Genomic DNA, 21,728 nt, shown 5'->3' on the forward strand with positions numbered 1-21,728 from the left:
TATGTTCTTGCCACAGCAAAACTCAAAATAATAACTTCTTTAAAATCCCTGGAATACAGTTTTATGCAAAGTCTAAGAATCTTAGGTCTACTTATGTAAGAAGGATTAAAGAAGTTAATATACATCAGTACCTGGCAAAAATAAAAGTTGGATTTAGTACATTAATATTAATAAGAAGAAGCTTAAGGTTTTGGGCCAGATAAAGGTAAAAGTTTATATCACTTTTATTAAAAACAGAAAAATAAAAAGATGTACACTTACTGAAGGTCTAGAATATGCATCCTTTGAAAACTGTTTTTCTAAAACATGTAGTTTTTCTTGGAGGTATCTATTTTGTAAATGTAAATCTTCTATGACAGAATCTCGAGGAAGAGCTTGACGGGTCCTATGATAAAAAACAAGAGACTCTTTACTATTCAAACGCCAACTTTCCACAGCTTTATTGTATTAAAATACAGAAAAGAAAATATATAATGTATTTGTTAACATTGTATTTATTTTAATTTCTATAAAACTTGTTAATTTTATAAAAATTAGGACATGACTATTTAGATTATAAATAGTCTAATTATATATATATATTACATATATATTATATATATATAGTCTAATTATATAGTCTAATTATATATATATTACAGAGGATTCACTGTAGAACTCTTTTGAATTATGAGTTAACAAGTGTATTTAGATTTATAGAAATACATTAACATCTTTAAAGAACATGCATCTATTTATATGGAATTGTGTAAGATGAATCAAAATACTATTTTTAAAACACTATATAATAATTTCATGACATACTTCTCAAAAAGCTCAACAATATACAAAAGGCTCTTAGTGGTGCCAGATAACAATCTGTTACTCCAAGTCTCACATGTGTTGCCTAAGGCCCTTCATAATCTGGACCCACTATACCTATTCAACCTAATTGTCCAGGAGTCCACCTTTAGTAAGGCAAAAAAATCTGCCCTTACCCAACATGAAAGTTTCACCCCTGCCACCATGTCTCTGCTAGGGTTCTGCTTTCTTGGAATGTCCTTCCTCCCTTTAATATCTAGATTTGATTCATAAAATTTAGAAATTCACAGTTGAACTGAGACAGAAGGCCATTTCAATCTCTTCTATCAAATCTTCTCCAATTATTTCAGCCCATACAGGTTCACATTATTAGAAAAAACAAATTAAACCTCTTAAAGTACTAGGTTTCAAAACGAAAATATTTGATCCTGTGAAAACTGCAAAGGAGAAAAAAAGGGTTTAACATTGTTTTGAACACATGTTTAGATCAAGAAAAACAAAGAAGAGAAGGAGCCACTACTGGGATCAGACAGTAACTACAAAATAGATGTTGCAAGAAAGAATTCTTAATCACTTTTTTCTTCTCCATCAAGGAAAATTCTGAAGGATTTAAGAAACAATGACTTAGAAAAAAAGGGAATCGAATGTAGGCTAGAAACTCATGGGTACTTCTTTAAAGAAGTTCATATTACATTAATACAGACATGATCACAGGCATTAATAAAGAAACACTAATGGTAATTTTTGAAGATCAATGGAGAGGAAAAACATGATAAATTTAAGAACATGGAAACCAATGTGACAAATTTCATATTAAAAAAAAATTAAGAACAGTAAGTATCCCCATGTCCAAATATAACAGGCAGATACCACACTTAGAAAATAATCATTAATATGATTCTGGGCTGCTTGTAAGTACTTAGAAGGAGAAGCAACAAATTTTGTAAAACTAATCTAAGTTCATCTAAGAAGAAATGAGTAAAGCAGAAAATTACAGTTTTGGGTGTTAAGACATGATTTTATCAGAAGACATAGCTTGGAAAGAGATGATGAAACCAATTTCAAAAGCTTTGCTAAAGAAATGACACTGGGGGCAGGGAGGGGGTCTGGTTCTAGGTAGAGTGGAGTAAACACACCCAATCTTGTCTTTCCCAAATGCATGGAACAGCTATTTGAGAACTCTGAAAAGTAAATATTTTACAGAGTGGGACACTATACCAGAATCTGAAGGCACAGCAAACGGCAGCAATTTACCTTTCCATTGCTTCTAGTGTGTCTTGGGCTGAACACAACACTGCTTGAAACCTGAAGGTGAGTGTTAGCACTGAGGGAGAAAGCTCCAGGAGGTGAGTGTTAGCACTGAGGGAGAAAGCTCCAGGGAAGCCTTAGAGTTCTAGCTCCAGCAAGGAGAGAGGGCACTTACGATACTCTCCAAGAAAAAAATCCCATCCCCCAATATTTTTTTGTTCTCTCCGTTCTCTCGTACTCCAACCCTCAAGCAATCCCATGCTACTGGTGGCATAGGCTGCATGGGAACCCACAGGAGTCAAAATATTTAGGAAATTGGTAGAGTTGTGATTACTAAAGGGGTAGACAGGAAGTAGCCCCCTCCCTCCCCATTCCCCTTTCTGCCCTCCTATTGCTTGGCTCCAGACATACACAAAATTGCTAAAGTAAACAGTAGAACAGGGTAACCAGAGCCCCAGATTTCATCTGAAATACAAAAAGGGGGAGCCCTGGGGAAACAGAGAGTGTCAGGGACATGGCAGAAAGGGAGGAACTCAAGGATCCTATAATGTCGTTCATGAACTTCTGGCCTCAACGTTGAGCTGTGTGTGCATGAATCTGATCTTACAGTAGCAAAGACTCACAGAACTGAACTAATGGATGGAAGGCAGCCCGTATACCAGACTTCCAACAGGGAGGTGCACAGGCAGGACGGATCCAAAGAGACTATAAAGGCTTTGAAAACAAAACTGATATTAGAACCACAGCCCATAGAAAGCAGGTGGGAACTCGGGGCCTGAACCTATCCAAGACTGCCTGCCTGTGAAAACAAAAATACTACATTTTCCATAGAATTTAACCAAGATCCAAAGTTTCACAACATGATATTCAGAAGTTCAAGAATACAATCCAAATTATGTGGCATACAAAGAACCTATCTTAATTCCCACGGGAAAAGAGAACAGAACCCAAGCCTAAATAAAATAATACATATTCATTACATCAGTTTTTATGGGTCAGCCAGTATTTCTTCATTGTAATAGGTCCCACATTTTCACATAACGGCTTACCTCATATATGATATGTCATTTTCTAAGTCAAGATTTCTCTTTTTCAATTCTTCCAACTCTTTTTCTGACTCCAAAGCTCGCACTCCCATAACCTGATCAACAGTAATGCCAGTTGTTTTTAGTTTCCTCTGCAAAGTAAGTTTCTCTTTGTCAGCCCTGTGGGATTCAATATAGCATGATGAAAATATAAAATTCACTGTTTTACTTGTTCAATTTATTAAACTGAAGCTTACTACTAATTAAACAACATCATAAAAAAAACCCCAAAACTAGATCTTGCTGTATTTGCTATGAGCTAACATTTCAAAATTGTAGGAAACTCCATTTACAAAATGTTAAAATAATTTTAAACACATTTTAAAGAAAATAAAGTGAATCACAGATAATAAATCATAATTAAAACTATGAAATTTCTCAAATATAACATCAAATATGTACTATCAAATACAATAAAACTATGTAACTTCCAGATCAATTAAAGACTTCACAAATAATTAACTAGGGTTAAATTTAAACTCACTTGGCAAAAAGATCCTTCAAAGTATTCAACTGCTTTGTTAGAATATACACTTCCCCCTCTTTCTCTTTTAACTTGTTTCTAATTCCTTCTATTTTGGTTTGCCATTTTTTACCTTCTTCCCACCTAATTAATTCTTCTTTGGCACTCTGTAAACAATAACAAGGGAGAAAATTACCAATATTTTAATTTCAAGATTTATTAATTACAATTTACTGGAACAATGGTAAACCAATACTTCCTAGGGAATATGTGAATACATTCATTTTGCTATATAATGTCTAGAATCTTTAGAGATGCCAAGCTACTAACAAAAATGCCCTTCAGTTTAAAGGTTCTGTATTCTATTATTGACGGGTAAAATTCTAGGGAACAGTTTGGGCTAATGTCAACAGACTTAAAAGTCTTTAAGTAAAGATTCTAATAAAGATGATCATGACCAACATAAGCTTCTAACAAAAATATGTATGTACAAATGACCAACCCAATTTTGACCAAAATAGCAATCTCCTAGCATCACAGCCTCTTCAAATCTTATCCAACAGATGGCTATATACTGCTAATCATCTGCCATACCCCTCTCAGCATTAAGTGTAGAAGCACTCTCTGATCAGAGAAAAATCAGAGAAAAAGCATTATAGTCTAATTTATGTTGGTTGGGTAGATCAGGGAAGGGGAGCAAAATACAGAAAAAAAGCAAGAAAAAACATATTTTGTAGTATGTTAGCTGCTGTAAGTGCTGAGCACGGAAGAGAAATAGTTAATGGCATTAGTAATGCCACTGAATACATTTCCATCAGTTTGCACTTGTAGCTCTGAATTCACCTTAATGCTATAAGTCTATTTCATTATGTTTTCTAGTGTAGTATGCCAGATCATCTTCATGTTGAAACATGACAGATGTAGAAACATATTATTTTTGTGAATTATTTTGTTTCTCCTTTATATTTCAATTAGGGCATTTTTAATAATATTTAAAAAATTTTTTTGTGTGTGTTTATTCATTTTTGAAAGACAGAGAGAGACAGAGCACAAGCAGGGGTGGGGCAGAGAGAGAGGGGTACACAGACTCTAAAGCAGCTCCAAGCTCCGAGCTGTCAGCACAGAGCCCGACACAGGGCTTGAACTCACGAACCGTGAGATCATGACCTGAGCCGAAGTCAGACGCTTTACCCGACTGAGCCACCCAGGAGCCCCTATAATGATATTTTTGAAATTACACATGTAGGTAATTTGTATTAACCATAAATTTCATGTGGATATTATAAAACACTGTTTATTACAAAAGGCAATGTCAGGGCTGAAAGAGTTAAAAGCCATAGTTTAAAGTCAAATGCCCATCTAAGATACGTTGCCCTATCAAAACTATCTTCTTTGATACTGGCCAATTTTTTACCTTATTTATTTAATTCAATTAGCAACTTTCCTTTAAAAAAACATAAAAACTTCGGTAAATGTTTAATAATTATTAACTTTTTTTCTGAAATATATACAAGAAATTTTGTGTACTTCCAGGAATGTAAATATTAGCTTGGGCATAATGGTATATAAATAAATAATTCTGCAGCATGGAATTGGGCATTTACCCTCTGATACCAGCCTCTGAAGTAAGACTGAGGGAAACAAGGCTGGAATTATTTTAAAATGAACCACAAGAAAAAAATAACAAAGGCAAATATCACCACAGATCTGTTCTTGACTGGGGGAGAAGAGAAGATGCAGGGAAAAGTTCTTTTTTCATGGTTTGTGTACCAAGAGCCACTTAGGATGGATTTCAGAATAATGTGACTGCATTTAAAATTTTTCATTCATTTAACAAATACTGAGCATCTAATACATGCTAGGGACTAGGGACTGTTTGTTGTAGGTGGTGGTTATACAACAATAAACAGGTAGAATTCCTGCCATTAAAGCTTATAGTCCAAAAGATAAACACATAGATAGGTAAATCTCTAGTATGTCAGATAATAATAAATGCTATGGAGAAAAGTGTAACAGCATAAAAATCACAGGAATGTAAGGCATGGGGGTGCGTTGACAGAGAAAAATATACAGAAATTTCAGCATGAAATCATTGAGTATAAAAACATCCATAAATTAGAAACGCCCAATACTGTGGAATTTGAAATAATACTCTTGCTAGATTCCTGGATAGAAAATTTAATATTAGTGTTGCTCTATGTGTTGTCCCCTTTTTCTAATTAGTAATAATATAATATCATACAGTGGTATGGACTTGATGGCTTACAAAAGACTTGCACATATTGTCTCATTTGACTGCCAAAATAATCTTGGGAAATTGGCAATGCAAATAGTATCATTTCTATTTTAAGGAGAAATAAACTGAAACAGAGATTAGGAGTCTAGGCAAAGTCACAAGGCTTTCTGACAGGAATCAGGTTAGGAACTGGTATCTGAGGATTAGACCTTCGTCCAAGTGGGGAGGCAGCAAAGAAAGCAAACTGTAAGAATAAGGACATTTTTATCTTGCAATTTTTACCAGAAAAGCTTCAGACAGCAAGTACTGTGGTTCAATGTATATAAATGAAAATATTTTAATAAAAATTATACTAACACTGGTGAATTTTCATAGCACAAAAATTTTTGGGAATATACTCTATTAAGACATTTTAATCCCATTACTATTTTCTATTCAGTGGCATTAAAATTCCTTAATCTTCTTTTTTATGTCCATGTTCTTGAAATTATTTTATAGATATTGAATATTTTCTGCACAAATTTTACAATAAAAATTTTTCCTAACCTTAGCTTCTCCGTTGTGATTTTTTGCAGGGGCAAACATTACTACTAACACCAATATTTCTCAGGTCTCTATTGATATTTTCAGTGCTACTAAGTCTTCATTTTATTATTTGTAACAAATTTAATTATATGCACTTTAGCCAATTGAAGGGACTTGGAGGATTGATAATTTCTATCAGTAATATTTATTATAAAATAGTTGACTAGTTAACCTGTTAGAAAATTTTAAGCAACTTTTCTCACGTTACAGAATCAATTTATGAGTGGTTTCGTTATTGATTACTACCAATACTGAATTCCACATCACTTTGTTTACCCTGAACTAACAGTCCATTCTACTGGATGATAAAAAGGACACATTTGGGTCAAGATAGTAGACTAAAAACGCCGAACTTTCTTTCCCAAAGGTCAAAAGCACCTACCTGCATAAACAACTATATTGGGGAAAAGCTGGATATGTAAGGTGTGAGGGGATTTTAGAGATACTTTGTCAGGAAGAGGACATAATGATGTTGTAGTCACTTCTGAGCGGGAATTACATTATAGGGGCACCAGCGTGGCTCAGTTGGTTAGTGTCTGAATCTTGATTTTGGTTCAGGTCATGATCTAGGGTCACTAAATTTCTAAAGGACAGAAACTCATCTTAGACTTCTCTATATTATTTATATTACGTGTTAGGTCCTCAAATTAATACAGTATTTTTTTGAGAGAGAGAGAGAGAGAGAGAGAGAGAGAGAGAGCGAGCATGCGCATGCACAAGCCGGGGAGAGGGGCAGGCAGAGGGAGGGAGAGACAGAATCTGAAACAGGCTCCATGCGCATGGAGCCGAATTAGGGCTCAATCCCACGACCCTGGGATCATGACCTGAGCCAAAATCAAGAGTTAGACTCTCAACCAAATGAGCAGCCCAGGAGCCTCTAGCGTATATTACCTATTCATCAATTATATAATTTAAGTTAGGCTATCATTACGTTAAACATATTAATCAGTATGTTTCTTCACATACCTTTTCTTTCATAGGCTTTATTTCTGCCTCATCCACCTTTCTTTCCAGTTGGCTTTCTAGCTTTTTAATTTTCTTTTGGAGTTCTTCAATTAAACTTTGTTTATTATCTAACAGAGATTTTCCCTAAAATATAAGATGTATTTTTACATTTTAGAAGTAAAAAAGTATCAAACAAAATACACAATAAATAGTCCAATTATAGAAACTTTTGAGGCTATAGCTAACCACATTTTCTAAATGCACTACTGACGCACTATGGATGCTTCTGCATTTTAAAGATAGGCTACTCTAAAACAACAAATACAACAGAGGTCACTGAAGGAATTAGCCACATTAATCAAAGTGATCTGAAAGTTGTTTCAGCAAATAGGTGAAATTAAAAAGTGAGAATAAACTACTACCTACATATTTTAAATAAAAGACATTATCACAATTAAACATAAAATTACCTGTAATCCACTGGTCAGTCTTTTAATTTGCCTTTTCAGTTCATCATTCTCTTGATCAATTCCATCTTTCTCTCTAAGCATTTTATTATAAGCTTTTTGTTTTTTTTGCAGTTCATTGGTTAAGTCATTCAAATTATCAGTTAATGAGTTTTCTCTGTTTTTACTTGTTTTAAGAGCTTCTTTCAATTTTAAAAGATTTTCACTTAAGTCTTCAATTTGTGACTAAAACAAAGAGGTTTAATTCATGAATCTTCATCAAGTACCAACAATAAAATATAATACATCTATTACTTATTAAAAAGAAAGTGGATCTAAATTTTTATTGAAACAAATTATTTTTAATAATACTTATTTAAAAAGGTTTAGTTAATGCTTATAAAATTAAAACTTACTAAAAGTAAAGTTTCAATCTGAATTTAAGGTCGCAGGGAAAAAAGCCCCACTAACTACATATATTTTTCTGTCTTCGTTTCAAATGAACCAAGTCTCTTTTGAGAGAAACAAAATATGAAGAAACAGTCTAAAGCAATTCAGCTTCAGCAAACACCCAGAAACAAAATTTTATCAAATAAGCAAAGGTTTTATTACGGTGGAACTGATTTAAAGGAACAAGGACATATGAATGTACATGGCATTTAAAATGCCAGTATAAAACAAAATTTCTAACTTGTAGTACTAACCCACTTTGTAAAGACAGGACATAAAAGGGTTACTTGCAGTGCTTGACAGTATGTTGAAGCCACCCACTATACAGGAGTTCCCAGCTGTCCCATACAGTAACAGCGATAAAAATACTGGTACTTAGTAGGTTTTGTTGGATAAACTACTACAGGTCAAAATTATTACCAATAATACTAACAAGAAATTTAGCACTATTATAATACAGTTAGAAGAAACATACACTGTCCAGGAGAAGTCAGAAAAGGCTTCAAGAAAAAGGACTTTAAGACTGTTAAAGATTCAGAGAAGATGACATTTCAGGCAAAGAGGTATTGAGGAAGAAATCAACAAAGGGGTATTCCTGTTTATATATTTATTTACTTAATGGGTTTTTACTGTCAACTATACTGATAATCTTGATAGGTACAATGAGAGATTCAAAAAAGCTACAGAAGGACGCCTGGCTGGCTCAGTCAGAAGAGCATGTGACTCTTGATGGTGATCTTGGTCCTGAGGTTTTTTTAAAAAATTTTTACCGTTTACTTATTTTTGAGAGAGAGCGAATGCAAGCAGGGGAGGGCAGAGAGGGAGGGAGACACAGAATCTGAAGTAGGCTCCAGGCTCTGAGATGTTGCACCGAGCCTGACCTGGCACCTGAACTCATGAACTGTGAGATCGTGACCTGAGCCGAAGTCAGACACTTAACTGACTGAGCCACCCAGGTGCCCCTCAGGGTTGTGAGTTTGAGCCCCATGATAGGTAGAGAGATTACTAAAGAAATAAACTTAAAAACAAAACAAAACAAAAACACCTAAGTAAAATCTAGTCCCTACACAATTTAATGGTGGTGAAGAGCACACACAAGTAAGTCGAGAGTAAATCAAAATTACAAACAAAATAAAACACAATTTTTATATTTTTCACGTTATGCAGAATATACTCTATGAAACTTTATGTAAAGAAATTTAAAAACCATTATGAAATACATGTGTTTTGTAAAAATAATCTTAAATCACCAAATCTAATGCTCTATCGTGTTTGAAAACAATAAAATACATAGCCAAAAAAATACATATTTAACTTCAAAAAAGCCTTCAGAGTTACACAGCTCTATGGATTAAATGTCAAGGACTATATAATCTCCATAAACTATTTCAGGGAGAAAAAAAGGAAAGCTAATTAACTCATATTATGAACTAGTAAAAATTAGAAAAATTTGATGAAGCAAAAGAAATAAAACAAGGAAATCTACATACATATCTCATCAACACAGAAACAAAAATTCTAAGTAAAATCTTCGTCCATTCTATTAGGAAGAAGTAGCTAATAATGGTCTATTTTTGCTAATTTCCAAGATGACCATCAGTGTGAGAACAATGAAGATTCTCATTACTCAAAAATGTGTGTTTATCTATCAGTAATTCATTAGAATAAATTCTCTATTCATTATCAAAATTACTATATATCAAAGTGGATCCTCTTCTAATAGTAATTATAAGGAATTTTGTTATATTAATGAATGTGTTGACATTCACCTTTAGCTCTTTAGTATGTCGATCAACCATTTGTTGAACATTTAGGTTTGCCTCTTTCTGAGAAGTTGCAGAAATAATACGTTCTTCAGCTGCTGCTGTCATTTCTGTCCGGAGTTCCAAAAGTGCTCGACTAAGTGCCTGAATATTATAACATATACACTTTTTTAGAATTAATATTTTATATGAACAACGCATAATACAAAAAAATTAACATGCATCACTTTTAACTATTTTCCTAAAATGCCATGTCTTTACGCAAACATAATTCACAAAGAGTCCAACTTTTTCAAATGAAATTTCTATAATAATTGCACTCAATTCTTTTCAAACTGCATGTGAGTTCAAAATCTTGACACTAATTTGAGAACCAATATTAAATCAAGCCATTTGTGCTATAAAAGCCGTATGTTTTGTTTTCAATATCCAAGTTTGGTTGTTTATTTATTTTTTAGTGTTTGTTTATTTTTGAGAGCGAGAGACAGAGCAGGAGTTGGGGAAAGGCAGAAAGAGAGGGAGACACAGATTCTGAAGCAAGCTCCAGGCTCTGAGCTATTAGCACAAAGCCCAACATGGGGCTTGAACCCACGAACCATGAGATCATGACCTGAGCTGAAGTTGGATGTTTAACTGACTGAGCCACCTAGGTGCCCCCCTTCAATATCCAAATTTAGATATTTATCTGAATTACTTAGTACAAGTGAAATTAACGGAATTTATATAGACAAGTAAAATGATAGGATTAGAAGAGACTTGAAATTTGCCAATAAATTTCACAAGCTAGCACAGAAATACAGTGGCACCTTCTAAAACAATTGAGTATCTCAAACTTGAGATAAATTTTAAAAATACCTCAGACAATCCGCTGACCAACTGCTTCTCAAAAATCTATTTCTGTGACTTCCTTCTTTAAACTTTCCTCCTCACTGTCATTATCTCCCTCATACTCCCCAAAATTGTTCAATCATTCAAAATATTATTCAAAATAGCCTCAGTAGCATAAAATCCCAGTTAGAAAAGGAGAGAAAATAATGGGATTAAGATTTCCCCTTATTTCCTACAGATAACCCACAAATCAAACTGATGACAACATAAAAAGAAACTGGGCTATATCTGTACTTTAAAACCCCACCAAAAGGTGAATATCCTACTTAACAGCATAAGACAAAGCTCATATTTTTTAGTACAACAGATTTATATATATAATCTTTTACAAGTCTTCTCTAAAAGCAATCTATTACCACATCTATTTCCTAAATATTGACAATACTCTGTTGTTACTTACTTTTTGTTGTTTCTCTTTCAAGGCTAACTGGCTCTTTAGCCGTTCTACTAGATTTCTCATTGTAGTTGTTGGAGCTCTTGAATTTGCTTCTTTTTGAGCCTGAAGTTCAGATTTTAAACTCTGTGACTCCTTTTGTGACTGGGCCAGAAGACACCTTAAATCCTCTACTTCTGCTTTCACTTTTTTCACTTCATATGCATGGTTTTCTTGGAGCCTAATATAAGCAAACATATGTATTTAATGGAGAGGTTGCTGCAATTAACACTTTGATTGATAGGAATTTTGTAAAGAGCAAATATTGGGTCCTAAGTATCCCTACAACCTAAGTCTTAATTCAAATCAAAACAAGAACAATTCTTTGTTCCACTTAACCCTTAAACTTAACATAAAATAGACTTTTCCTTGTAGTTATTTACTATTTTTGGCAACAACTGAATCAAGTAATTTTGTACCTCTAGACAATATAAGGAACAAAATAGCACTTTAAATACTATGTCTCCTGCAAGATGTAACAAAAACTGAAGTTAATACAAATAATCATCAAATTATGAAAATATGAGGTCTTACTAAAGTAAACACACAGGTCTATAATTTCTTAAGATACATTAAAATACACATATCCATGTGCACACAGAATAAAAGTACAGTTTTAGTCTAAAATGACAATGGTAAGGTACAAAACAACCACTCAAGGATTTCATGTGGCAAAAATTTATATATATACAAGGTATTTCAAAAGATGATTATTTTCTACACTCAGGAATTAGATTCAAAAGCACAAGCAATTTTATACTCCAAAACATGACAGAAACTTACCAAAAATAACATCTCATGTAGAAAATTTAATACAATGGGGGAAATGAGATTGAAAAGATACCAAATACTATTGCTGGTTCTCTTTTTCTTTCAGAGAGTAATTTCTTAAAAGTGGTAGCTTCTTAATAAAGCAAAAGTAGTGTTAATATTGTCAGAGACATCTTGGATAAGTAGGTTAAGAATATAAAATTGTAAGACTTTCAGAGCTGGAATGGAATTATAAAGTCAAGTAGTTCAACTTTCTCATTTTTTCAGATGAGAAATTGAGGTCCACAGAGACAGCTGTTAGGTAGAGGCTAGACAAGAGCAGTGGAAGGAACACCCTGAGGCAGAGTCCCAAGTCCTTGAAAGGGAATGACAGAGGCCTGAAGTGGAGGCAAGGACCACAATTAAAAGAAAAAAAAAAAAAAAAAAAAAAAAAAAAAAAAGCACACATTATAAGCCAGAGTTCAACATGTGGGCTTTGTGGCTTCAAGACCCTAGGCCTGATAGATCAAGAGCCACAGGTGCAGAGAACATGCACTCTTCTCTTCCACCTCTGCCCCAAGGTAACCCTTAGACTCACTATCATGCCTAGATACCCCTACCTGCCTCTACTCCTCCTCGACCCACCTGCCACATGAAGGTTTTGGTGCAAACGTTACAGGGTCAGACTCCCCCTCCCAAACTGTGGGAGGAGTTTCCCAAATGATGGGGCTTCTCCCAGCGCAGAGAAACCCAATACTATCTAATTCCAAAACAACCTAGGGGCTTATTCCACCTCAGGGAACCTACCCACTCTCCTTTCCCACCTTGGAGTGTACTTTTGCTTTAATAAACTGCTTTATGCTTGCTACTTTCCTTCTGGATGTTTTTATTCTGAGCACTGATCCCCATGTAAATCTTCTCACGCGCAATCCAAGGACCTAGGCTGCCATTCGCACAATGCAGACACTCTCTCATTCCTAACATTCTACAATGATTACAAAATACACTATAAACTTATTTTAGATCTAAAATCTATATTCTGATAAACTGGTTGAACAACGTTTAAAATCTCTAATCGAGCAAATGAATGCTGTCACTATGATTAATTAAAACAAAATAATTTTTCATCCAACAAATATTGAACCTCTGTTATGTGCTAGAAACTGTTACAGGTGTGTAAACAAAAGTTTCATATTTATATGTTACTTTACAATTTTCAAATTACTTTCACATACAGTATCATTTGGCCTTCATATAGAAGGAGACAAGGTCATTTCTATTTTATAGATGATTAAATGGATGCTTTAATTAAGTTAAAAATGAGAGTATAGAACAAGAATCATGAGTTGGCTCTTGGGCCAGATTAACTAGATTCAAATCGTGGCTTTTCTGTCTCCTCCTAAGGCATGTTACTGAGCATTCCTGTGGCCTTGTTCCCTATATGAAAAATGGAGAGAATAATCTATGTCATAACAGTCCTGAGGATAAAATGAGATAATGAGATAATACACATAAAGGTTTTAGACCATGCATGACACAGCAAATGCTTACATTTATCCTCATTCTATCATTATTACCATTTGCCTGTTTTTATAATACATTCCTAAAACTTACCGCAATTTGGTATTTTCAAATTCTTTGATTTTTAATTCAGTGATTTCTTTTTGTCTCTCTAAATCTTGAGATACTTCTTTTAGTTTGGCTAAAAGTGAGGAGAGAGAATCATCTTGTTCTGCTACTGTCTGTTCCATCTCAGCCAGACGAATAAAATGCTTGTTGGTAGGAACTGGAGTAGGGGACTGTTTTATTAAATCCTAGGAAATATGAATAAATTAGCCATGAGCATGTACAACCCAATGCCATACCTATTCCATAATTTTAATTTGGTTCCTCAAATGATCAAAATATGATTTCTAATTTAAGCTTAATGATTTACTAGCCTATGAAGACAAGAAATACAGATCTTATTCTTTGTGGTCCCAATATTGAGCAAAGCATCCACATGTAGTGGACGATCAATAAATGTTGATTGAATTCATTAGCTAAGGCTTAAGAAAGCTAAGATATGTTCAGCTCAGGTCGTGACTTCACATGTTTGAGTTTGAGCCCCTCATCAGACACACACTGACAGTGCAGAGCCTGCCTGGGATTTGCTGTCTCTCCCTCTTCACCCCTCCCCTACTCATGTTTGTTCTCTCTCTCTCTCAAAATAAGTAAACTTAAAAAAAAAAAAAGAATGGTAAGATTTCCATGTTAGGAGATGAAAGGTCAGTTCACATATATAGAAGACAAAGATCAAAGGAAGCAAGTATTAATTGAATTCAGAACATGAAAAGCAGTTAGATATTGGTAAACTTATGGTGAACAGACCTTGAAAAGAAAGACTGAAGTCAGATCATGCAAGGCTTTGAGTACATGGCTAATAAATATAAACATGATTTTGTAGGCAGTGGTGAGCTACTAAAGATGTGGATGTAGGGGGAAAAATGATCAGAGCTGTGATTATTCCAACACAGGTAGGATGGCTTCTACTAAAAAAAAAAAAAAAAAAAAAAAAAAAAAAAAAAAAATCATGAGAGCTAAATTTTCAATTATATGGTCTCAAAAATCAACAAAGAATAGAACAGGGGTGCCTGGGTGGCTCAGTCTGTTAAGCATCCGACTCTTGATTTCAGCTCCAGTCATGATCTCATGGTTTGTGGGATCAACCCTACATCAGGCTCTGTGCTGACAGTGTGAAGCCTACTTAGGATTCTCTCTCTCCCTCTCTGCCCCTCCGCCTCCACCAAAATAAGTAAAAATTTAAAAAAAGAAAAAAAAAAAAAAAGGATAGAACAAAGTTCCCAGAATCTTACCCAAGCTGTTTGTTTGAATTTATTGAGTGAACTATCAGCCTGTAGTTCTAATTTACAATGAAGAATATGAAGGTCTTCTTCATGTTTCTTAACAATTTCTCTTTGCTCCTGTTTATAGCAAATCAAAATTGTGTCATAAACTATTAAATAAATTCACATTCTAAAGATCTTAAATATCTTATTACCTTTAATCTTCCAAAATCCCTATGAGATAGGGAAGGAAGATTACCTGTATGGCGTACATATAAATATATTTACACCAGTATTTATTCCCCTGGTACATATTCATATTGGCAAATCCAGTCTTAAATCATAATTTATTCTTAATATTAGAATAATATGTATCCATCATCTTTTAACTTGTTTCTAGAAAATTTTTTAAATGTTATAGATTTTCCTATCAACATTCTAGCAAATCAGATTTCCACTGACTGCTAACTAGTGTGATAGATTTCATTCTAACTTATTGCCTCAATCTTTACCTATAAACTCCATTGATATTTTTCAAAATCGTAACGGTTTCACCATGACAGCTAGTCCTGGTTTAGTCAGTCATAAGAGAAAAATACACATTTACAAACTGCCAGGTTTACTGACAGAGCTTTAATCCAATCATGTGAAAGTAAAAATTCCTAAATAGAATCACTTGAAAATAAGAAACAAACTACCACTTCAGGGAAGAATAGTATTTGGCATTTGACTAAAAAACATAATAAAGAAAAGAGCAAAGCATAATGTAATAACATACCTCTCTTGCTTTTTCCAGAAGATGTTGGTACTTCTTTAACACTTCTTCCTTTTGGTTTAACCTTGCCTGCATATTTGCAATGGTCTGCTGAGCAATTTTCAGTGTGTGATGTGATTTTGGTTCTACCTCTTTTCTGCCTAGTTCGGCTATAAGCTTTTCACGTTCTGCAGTGGCAGGCAATCGAAGCCTTAGTTCAGTGATGACTTTGTCCCTTGACAGAATATTTTGCTCTGCTAACCGTAAAGCAGATTCTTTTTCTTTTAGCTTCTGCAATGATCAAATCATAATAAAATTATTAAAGTATATATTTTCATTTTAGAAAAGATTTCATTTTCATCTGAATTTTGGTCAGATTAATTATAAGCAAAAAAAAAAGGAGTTTCATTTTATTTTTCACATCATACTTATATTAGTGATATACTGATATTAATAAGGTTATATTTCTTATATTTCCTTGTGGCAGCACACTTGTCTGCATGCACATTTATTTATAAGATTATAATGTGTTATAAACTTCACTGTTTATTTAGCTCTTGTAATTTTAGAACTAGAAATGTGTGTGGTGGTAGTAGATTTAGAAAGGAAATGTAATAAATCATTTCTTTTAGTTTGGCCCAATAACTATCAGAGCCCTAGAAAAGTAAGCCATAAAAGTCAGCTGAGTATAAAAAAATTGGAACTTTAGTGGCCTAGGTTAATGAATCACCATTATAAAATCTGTAGCTTATTAAAATAAAATAGGAAAAATGTTTACTCTTCTGTAGGATTAAGGCAGATATTTTAAATCAAATAACTCAGTGGCAATTCGCATAAGTGACAAATCCGACAATTACTGAAAAAAACTAAGTTTCAATTGATTAAAAATGTACTATTTACAATTTTTTTTTTACTATTTACAAAATTTTTAAATGTATTTACCATTACTATGTTTAGATGCAAACCAAAATGAAAATCATCTTCAGTTTATATTTTCTGTATGATGTAATAAAGAGATTTGATCACATATTAATCAAATTTAAGACCCAGATTAAAGAAATAATTTCTAGCTCTCTTGCAAACCTTTTAACCACCCATAAAAGGAATGAACTGAAACTGATTCAGAGCATACAGCATGCACTTCAAAATAAAACATAAAAATAAACAAGTATGAAAACAATTCTTGATCATATAGAGAAAAGGTAATATATTGCTCATAAAACTACAAGATGCTTTTTGTTTCTTTCATGTTTACTACTACTCATCAGTGAGTGACAAGTAGTGATGAAATGATTCACATTAACCCTATCTGGTGTTCCTTATAATAATGCTCGTTATTAAGAACATTATACTAGAGTAGAAAAGAAGATTAGAATTAGCAACAGATTCATGATTCTATGCTTCAGCCCTGTTAAAAAATATTTAGAAAATTCTAGAAACATACCCAACAATACACTAATAAAAATGCAAATTCTTCTTATTACCTCTTCTAGTGATTTACAAGTTGCCCGTGTTTCTAGGATTATTCGAACATTTTCCTTAATTTTTCTTAGAGCAATCTCAAGTTGATTTGGAAGGGGCAAACTAGGGTCTGGCAATGATCCTGTCGCCTCTTCAAACTATTAAGAAATAGCATTTTTGAGAAAAAGCAGTTACATCACTAAGAATAATACTGTTACAACTATAGGACAAAACATGGTTAAACCTCACTTATATTTGAAATAAAAGAAGGCAATATCAATAAAATTTGATTGGACTTTAAAACCACTTCTGTGGGTTAACACTATAGGCCATGCTATAGAGTAGCAAACAGAGTTAATCATTCATACCTTTTGTGCTGCTTTTAGTATTTCATTTTGCTGATGGTCAAAAATGTCTAGTTGACGTTCTAGCTCAACTTCTCTTTGATCCCAGGCCATCTGCCTTTCTTCATGAAACTATCAAACACACAGACATTCACCAAGCATATGACAAAAAAGTTTACATACATGTTCTTACTTAATCCTTACAACAACCCTTTGGGGTCACTGTATTCTCATTTTACGGAAAAAGGATGCAAACTCAGAGAGATTAAGTAACTTGCCTTAGATCACAGAGATAGAAAATGTGACGTCAGGATTTCAATCTCTCCATGCATGCATCCATCCATCACATTTAATGACATGAACTATGTGCTAAGCGCTATTCTAGGCAATAAATAAATACGCATGTAATATGTTACAGGATGATGAGTGCTGGAGAAAAAATGAATTTAGATAATCCCTAGTTAGGGAATCTTGATGGTAGAATTTACTGTTGTATACTGGGTGGCTAATGAAGGCTTCACTGATGAGGTAAGACACTGGAGCTAAGACCCAGAAGCAATGAAAGCATAAACAATACAAGGATCTGGGCTAAGAACACTTTAAGTGGAGGGAACAACAAATTTTGAGGCAAGCAAGCATAAGCTTAGGGAATTTTGTCTGCCTCTAAAGTATATGTGCTTTATTCTACACCAAGCTGCCTTCTCCTACTCCATCAATGAGAGCCAGTAGAGACTCGTAACTGTGAAGAGTCACATAACTAATGTCAAAATAAAAATTAATTATCAAATAAATTTATGTATTATTTCTTTTAAGTTTAAAACTACTATTACAACATAAGTAAATAAATACAAATTTTTGAATGCCTTAGAAAACAAGAAACAGGGGCACCTGGCTGGCTAAGTGGGTTAAGCGTCCAACTCTTGATTTCCATTCAGGTCATGACCTCATGTGAGATCAAACTCTGCACCAGGCTCTGTGCTGACAGCCCCCTGGAGTCTGCTTGGGATTCTCTCTCTCCCTCTCTCTGCCCCTCCCCCGCTCATGCTTGCTCACTTGCTCTCTCAAAATAAATAAATAAGTATTAACAAAAATAAGACAACGAACATGTTATAATAATAATAATGAGAGCTACAATCAATTAAGAGTATAATGCACGGGTGACTGGGTGGTTCTGTCGGTTAAGCATCTGACCCTTGGTTTCGGCTCAGGTCATGATCTCAAGGTTCACAAAATGGAGCCCCATATCAGGCTCTGGGTTAATAGCCCGGAGTCTGCTTGGGATTCTCTCTCTCTCTCCCCTTCCCCAGCTCGCACACATGCATACCGCACACATTCTCTCTCATAATAAATAAACTTAAAAAAAAAAAAGAGAATAATGGAATCACTCATACAATATTCTTATGTTTGGTATCTTAGCAACAAGACCACAAAATAAATATAAAATGAAACCTTGTTTTGCTGCACAATTTCTTCCTCCAGACTGCTGATTGTATGCTCATATTCAGAAATTATATTATTCAAATATTTTATTTCTTCTTTATCCTTGACTAATTCTCTATTTAGTTTAAGCTCTTGAAGACGTAGTTCTTCTATTTTCATATGCCAACTGATTACCTAAACATTTATAAATTACATGTACAAATGTAAACACTGTCCATATAATTATTTCTCCATTGACCCTAATAATTTTCATTGAAATTAATACATATTCATTGAGATAAAAATTATTCTTGGTTCAGCCACACAGCAAAGTTTATTTAGAATTTTCATAGACTTTTATAAAAATATGTGCCATCTTAACATAAAACATTCTTCAAATTATGTGGGAATGGATAATACTAACACTTTCATTTATTATTTTCATATATGTAATTGAAACATTGGTTTTACTTTCAAAAATGGAAATCCTAAATACTTCTAACCTACAGATTAAAATTAAGTAGCAAGGTAATTACTTTTCATTTAATGCATACCAAATGAAGGTAAAAACAAAATTATATTAAAAAGTAAATGTGGGCCTACTACCTGTAAATAATTTTAAACAGATAATAATTATAAAGGGTAGAATTCAACTGATAACCACTATAATGTTTATGAATGACTAAAATTAGTATTTAGCTAATATATATAAACTTTTCTAGAATGATTAAAGTTCTTTGATAGTATACAATCTAAGCATTTCTACCAAAATCACAGTTTAGAAGAGTCTCATTTTATTTTTACAATTAGACATTCAAATAGCCAAGCCTTAACTTACAAAACCTAAATGAATAACGTAATTGGAATTTTTGTCTTATACAAAACATTTTTCAGATAGCTATTTATTAAAAACTTAAAATTACTTTGTAACTCTTTTGGAAATACTGAACCAAAAACCAATGTTTTACCTTTTGGGCTCCCCTGGCATCCTTTAAAGTACTTATTAACTCTTCCAGCCCCTTTAACTTTAATTCCATTTCCATTGCTTTGTTCTCCATATTTCTATGCTCTTGTTGAGAAGTTTTCATTTCTTGCATTATCTTAAGTTTGTCGTTTTGTAATTGAATCATCGTTTTAGAGAACTTTTCCTGCTGTGCTAAAGGTAAAGCTCCACTAAACTGTCGTCGGAGAGACTGAATTGTTTGGCGCAGATGTTTTGCTCTGTTTCTCCCCTCCAGACGGGCATAATAGAGAGCCTGTTCCTTTTCATCAAGTTTCTGCTCTAAGCGCAAATTACAGGCCTCCATTTTCTGCAGTTTAGATGTAACTGATTCCAACTTGCCAAGCGCAGTAGCCTCACTGATTTGAAGAGAGACGACGTGTTGATGCAACTTGGCAATTAGTGCCTTTTCATCAGACTGTGCCTGATATAAAGAGTATATATTTATAAGTTTCAAGCTTTTCTAATGACACTTTTCATGGATTTAAAACCACGACCTACTACATAAAATTTTAAAAAGTACGCTATATGAGATCCTATAAAAATCTAGCCTGGCTTTAATACAGATTACCAAAAACTTGTCAAAGAAAAAACCCCAGAATCAAACATACTTAAAATCTAAATCTAGTATCCAACTAAATAACAGTGGCATATTACTGTTTTGTTGTTGTTTTTTTTTTTTTTAAACTTCCATATGTAAATAACAATGCTGGGACAAAACTAATGTTGACAATTTTTTTAATATTAAAAAATTTATAATGGGAGAATATGTAAAAAGCCACATATTAATACAAGAGAAAATACAGTTCTGAAAGACTTTCTCCTCAAACCTTAACTTTAATTAGCGACCAGCACAATGTACCTGTAGGTATGTAAATGTTTTTCTGTATCATGAAAGATATTTCAAATTAAAGAATTTTCTAATCAGGTTACAATGAACAAGTACAGGAGCTTCCATTTGATACAGCCTCTGATTAAAACCATAAAATTATCCAATATCTAATGTGAATTTAGGAAAAAGAAAAAAATCCACTTACAAGAGCCAATACTGTACTTACCTGATAGTCTAACAGTTGCATTCTGACAGATTCTACTTCTTTTTCCCTGGACTGTTGTTGTGCATTCAAAATTTCAACTTGTCTTTTGGCAATATCAGAAATTTCTCTCAGTCTAGGAAATGAAAAAATACTTCAGGAACAATTAGGTCCATTTTCTAAGTAAATACTAGTATTTCAGATTTCTAGATTCTTGGAAAAGCCACTAATTTCCAGCATCTCTTCCTGGTGTGACATACTAAAGCAAAATTTCCTAAACCATTTAATGAAATAATTCCATGAGAGTTCTGTCAAAAAAACTCCATTCCCAACATCCCTCCCCGTTGAAAATTCGTAATACATAGTATGAAATGTTGAAAAGTTCCAAAGTAAAAAATTATCTATCTATACAGCATTTTCCAAATGTATATGGCCATAGGACTAGTCTCCCACACTTTTTTCATAAGATATTTATTACCCTAGTTTCAAAGAGCTAGAATAAGGTTTAAGGTAGGTTTATTTGAAATAATTGTACAGTTAAGGATACAGAAATTTAAGATTCCTAGGTTCCCTAGGTGGATTAATATATGCTTTAAATTTACAAACTATCAGAAATGAGAAAAAGAAAGATTATATGCTTACTACAATTACAAAAAATGGGAGAAGCTTGATGGTAAATTATTAAATTTTCTCCAAGACTACTATTATACGATCACACAGGTAAAGCAAAAATTCATTTTACTTTGGGCTAGAATAATTTTAGTGCACTGTGACATATAAATAAGGTTCTCTTATATT

At 33.4% G+C, this 21,728-nt stretch overlaps 1 protein-coding gene across 6 annotated transcripts in view; it reads right to left on the reverse strand.

Annotated features, from left to right (window-relative positions):
* The window catches only part of CEP290 (centrosomal protein 290), a 91,415-nt gene that overhangs the window by 20,066 nt on the left and 49,621 nt on the right, over positions 1-21,728 (reverse strand). For all 6 annotated transcript variants that reach the window (XR_006294434.1, XR_006294433.1, XM_043561961.1 and 3 more), the window contains 15 exons: positions 20,955-21,066; positions 19,865-20,320; positions 18,927-19,091; positions 17,502-17,609; positions 17,157-17,291; positions 15,697-15,963; positions 14,949-15,056; positions 13,708-13,907; positions 11,311-11,524; positions 10,029-10,166; positions 7,834-8,055; positions 7,385-7,507; positions 3,619-3,764; positions 3,099-3,254; positions 262-385 (listed from right to left, as the gene is read on the reverse strand). Coding sequence is in view for 4 of the 6 variants with exons in the window: in XM_043561961.1 (XP_043417896.1) it covers positions 262-385; positions 3,099-3,254; positions 3,619-3,764; positions 7,385-7,507; positions 7,834-8,055; positions 10,029-10,166; positions 11,311-11,524; positions 13,708-13,907; positions 14,949-15,056; positions 15,697-15,963; positions 17,157-17,291; positions 17,502-17,609; positions 18,927-19,091; positions 19,865-20,320; positions 20,955-21,066 (2,674 nt within the window). In the remaining 2 variants the exon portion in view is untranslated. The remainder of the gene's footprint in view (positions 1-261; positions 386-3,098; positions 3,255-3,618; positions 3,765-7,384; positions 7,508-7,833; positions 8,056-10,028; positions 10,167-11,310; positions 11,525-13,707; positions 13,908-14,948; positions 15,057-15,696; positions 15,964-17,156; positions 17,292-17,501; positions 17,610-18,926; positions 19,092-19,864; positions 20,321-20,954; positions 21,067-21,728) is intronic.

The sequence above is a fragment of the Prionailurus bengalensis genome, chromosome B4, assembly GCF_016509475.1.
Source record: "Prionailurus bengalensis isolate Pbe53 chromosome B4, Fcat_Pben_1.1_paternal_pri, whole genome shotgun sequence".
In the NCBI taxonomy this organism is placed as follows: Eukaryota; Metazoa; Chordata; class Mammalia; order Carnivora; family Felidae; genus Prionailurus; species Prionailurus bengalensis.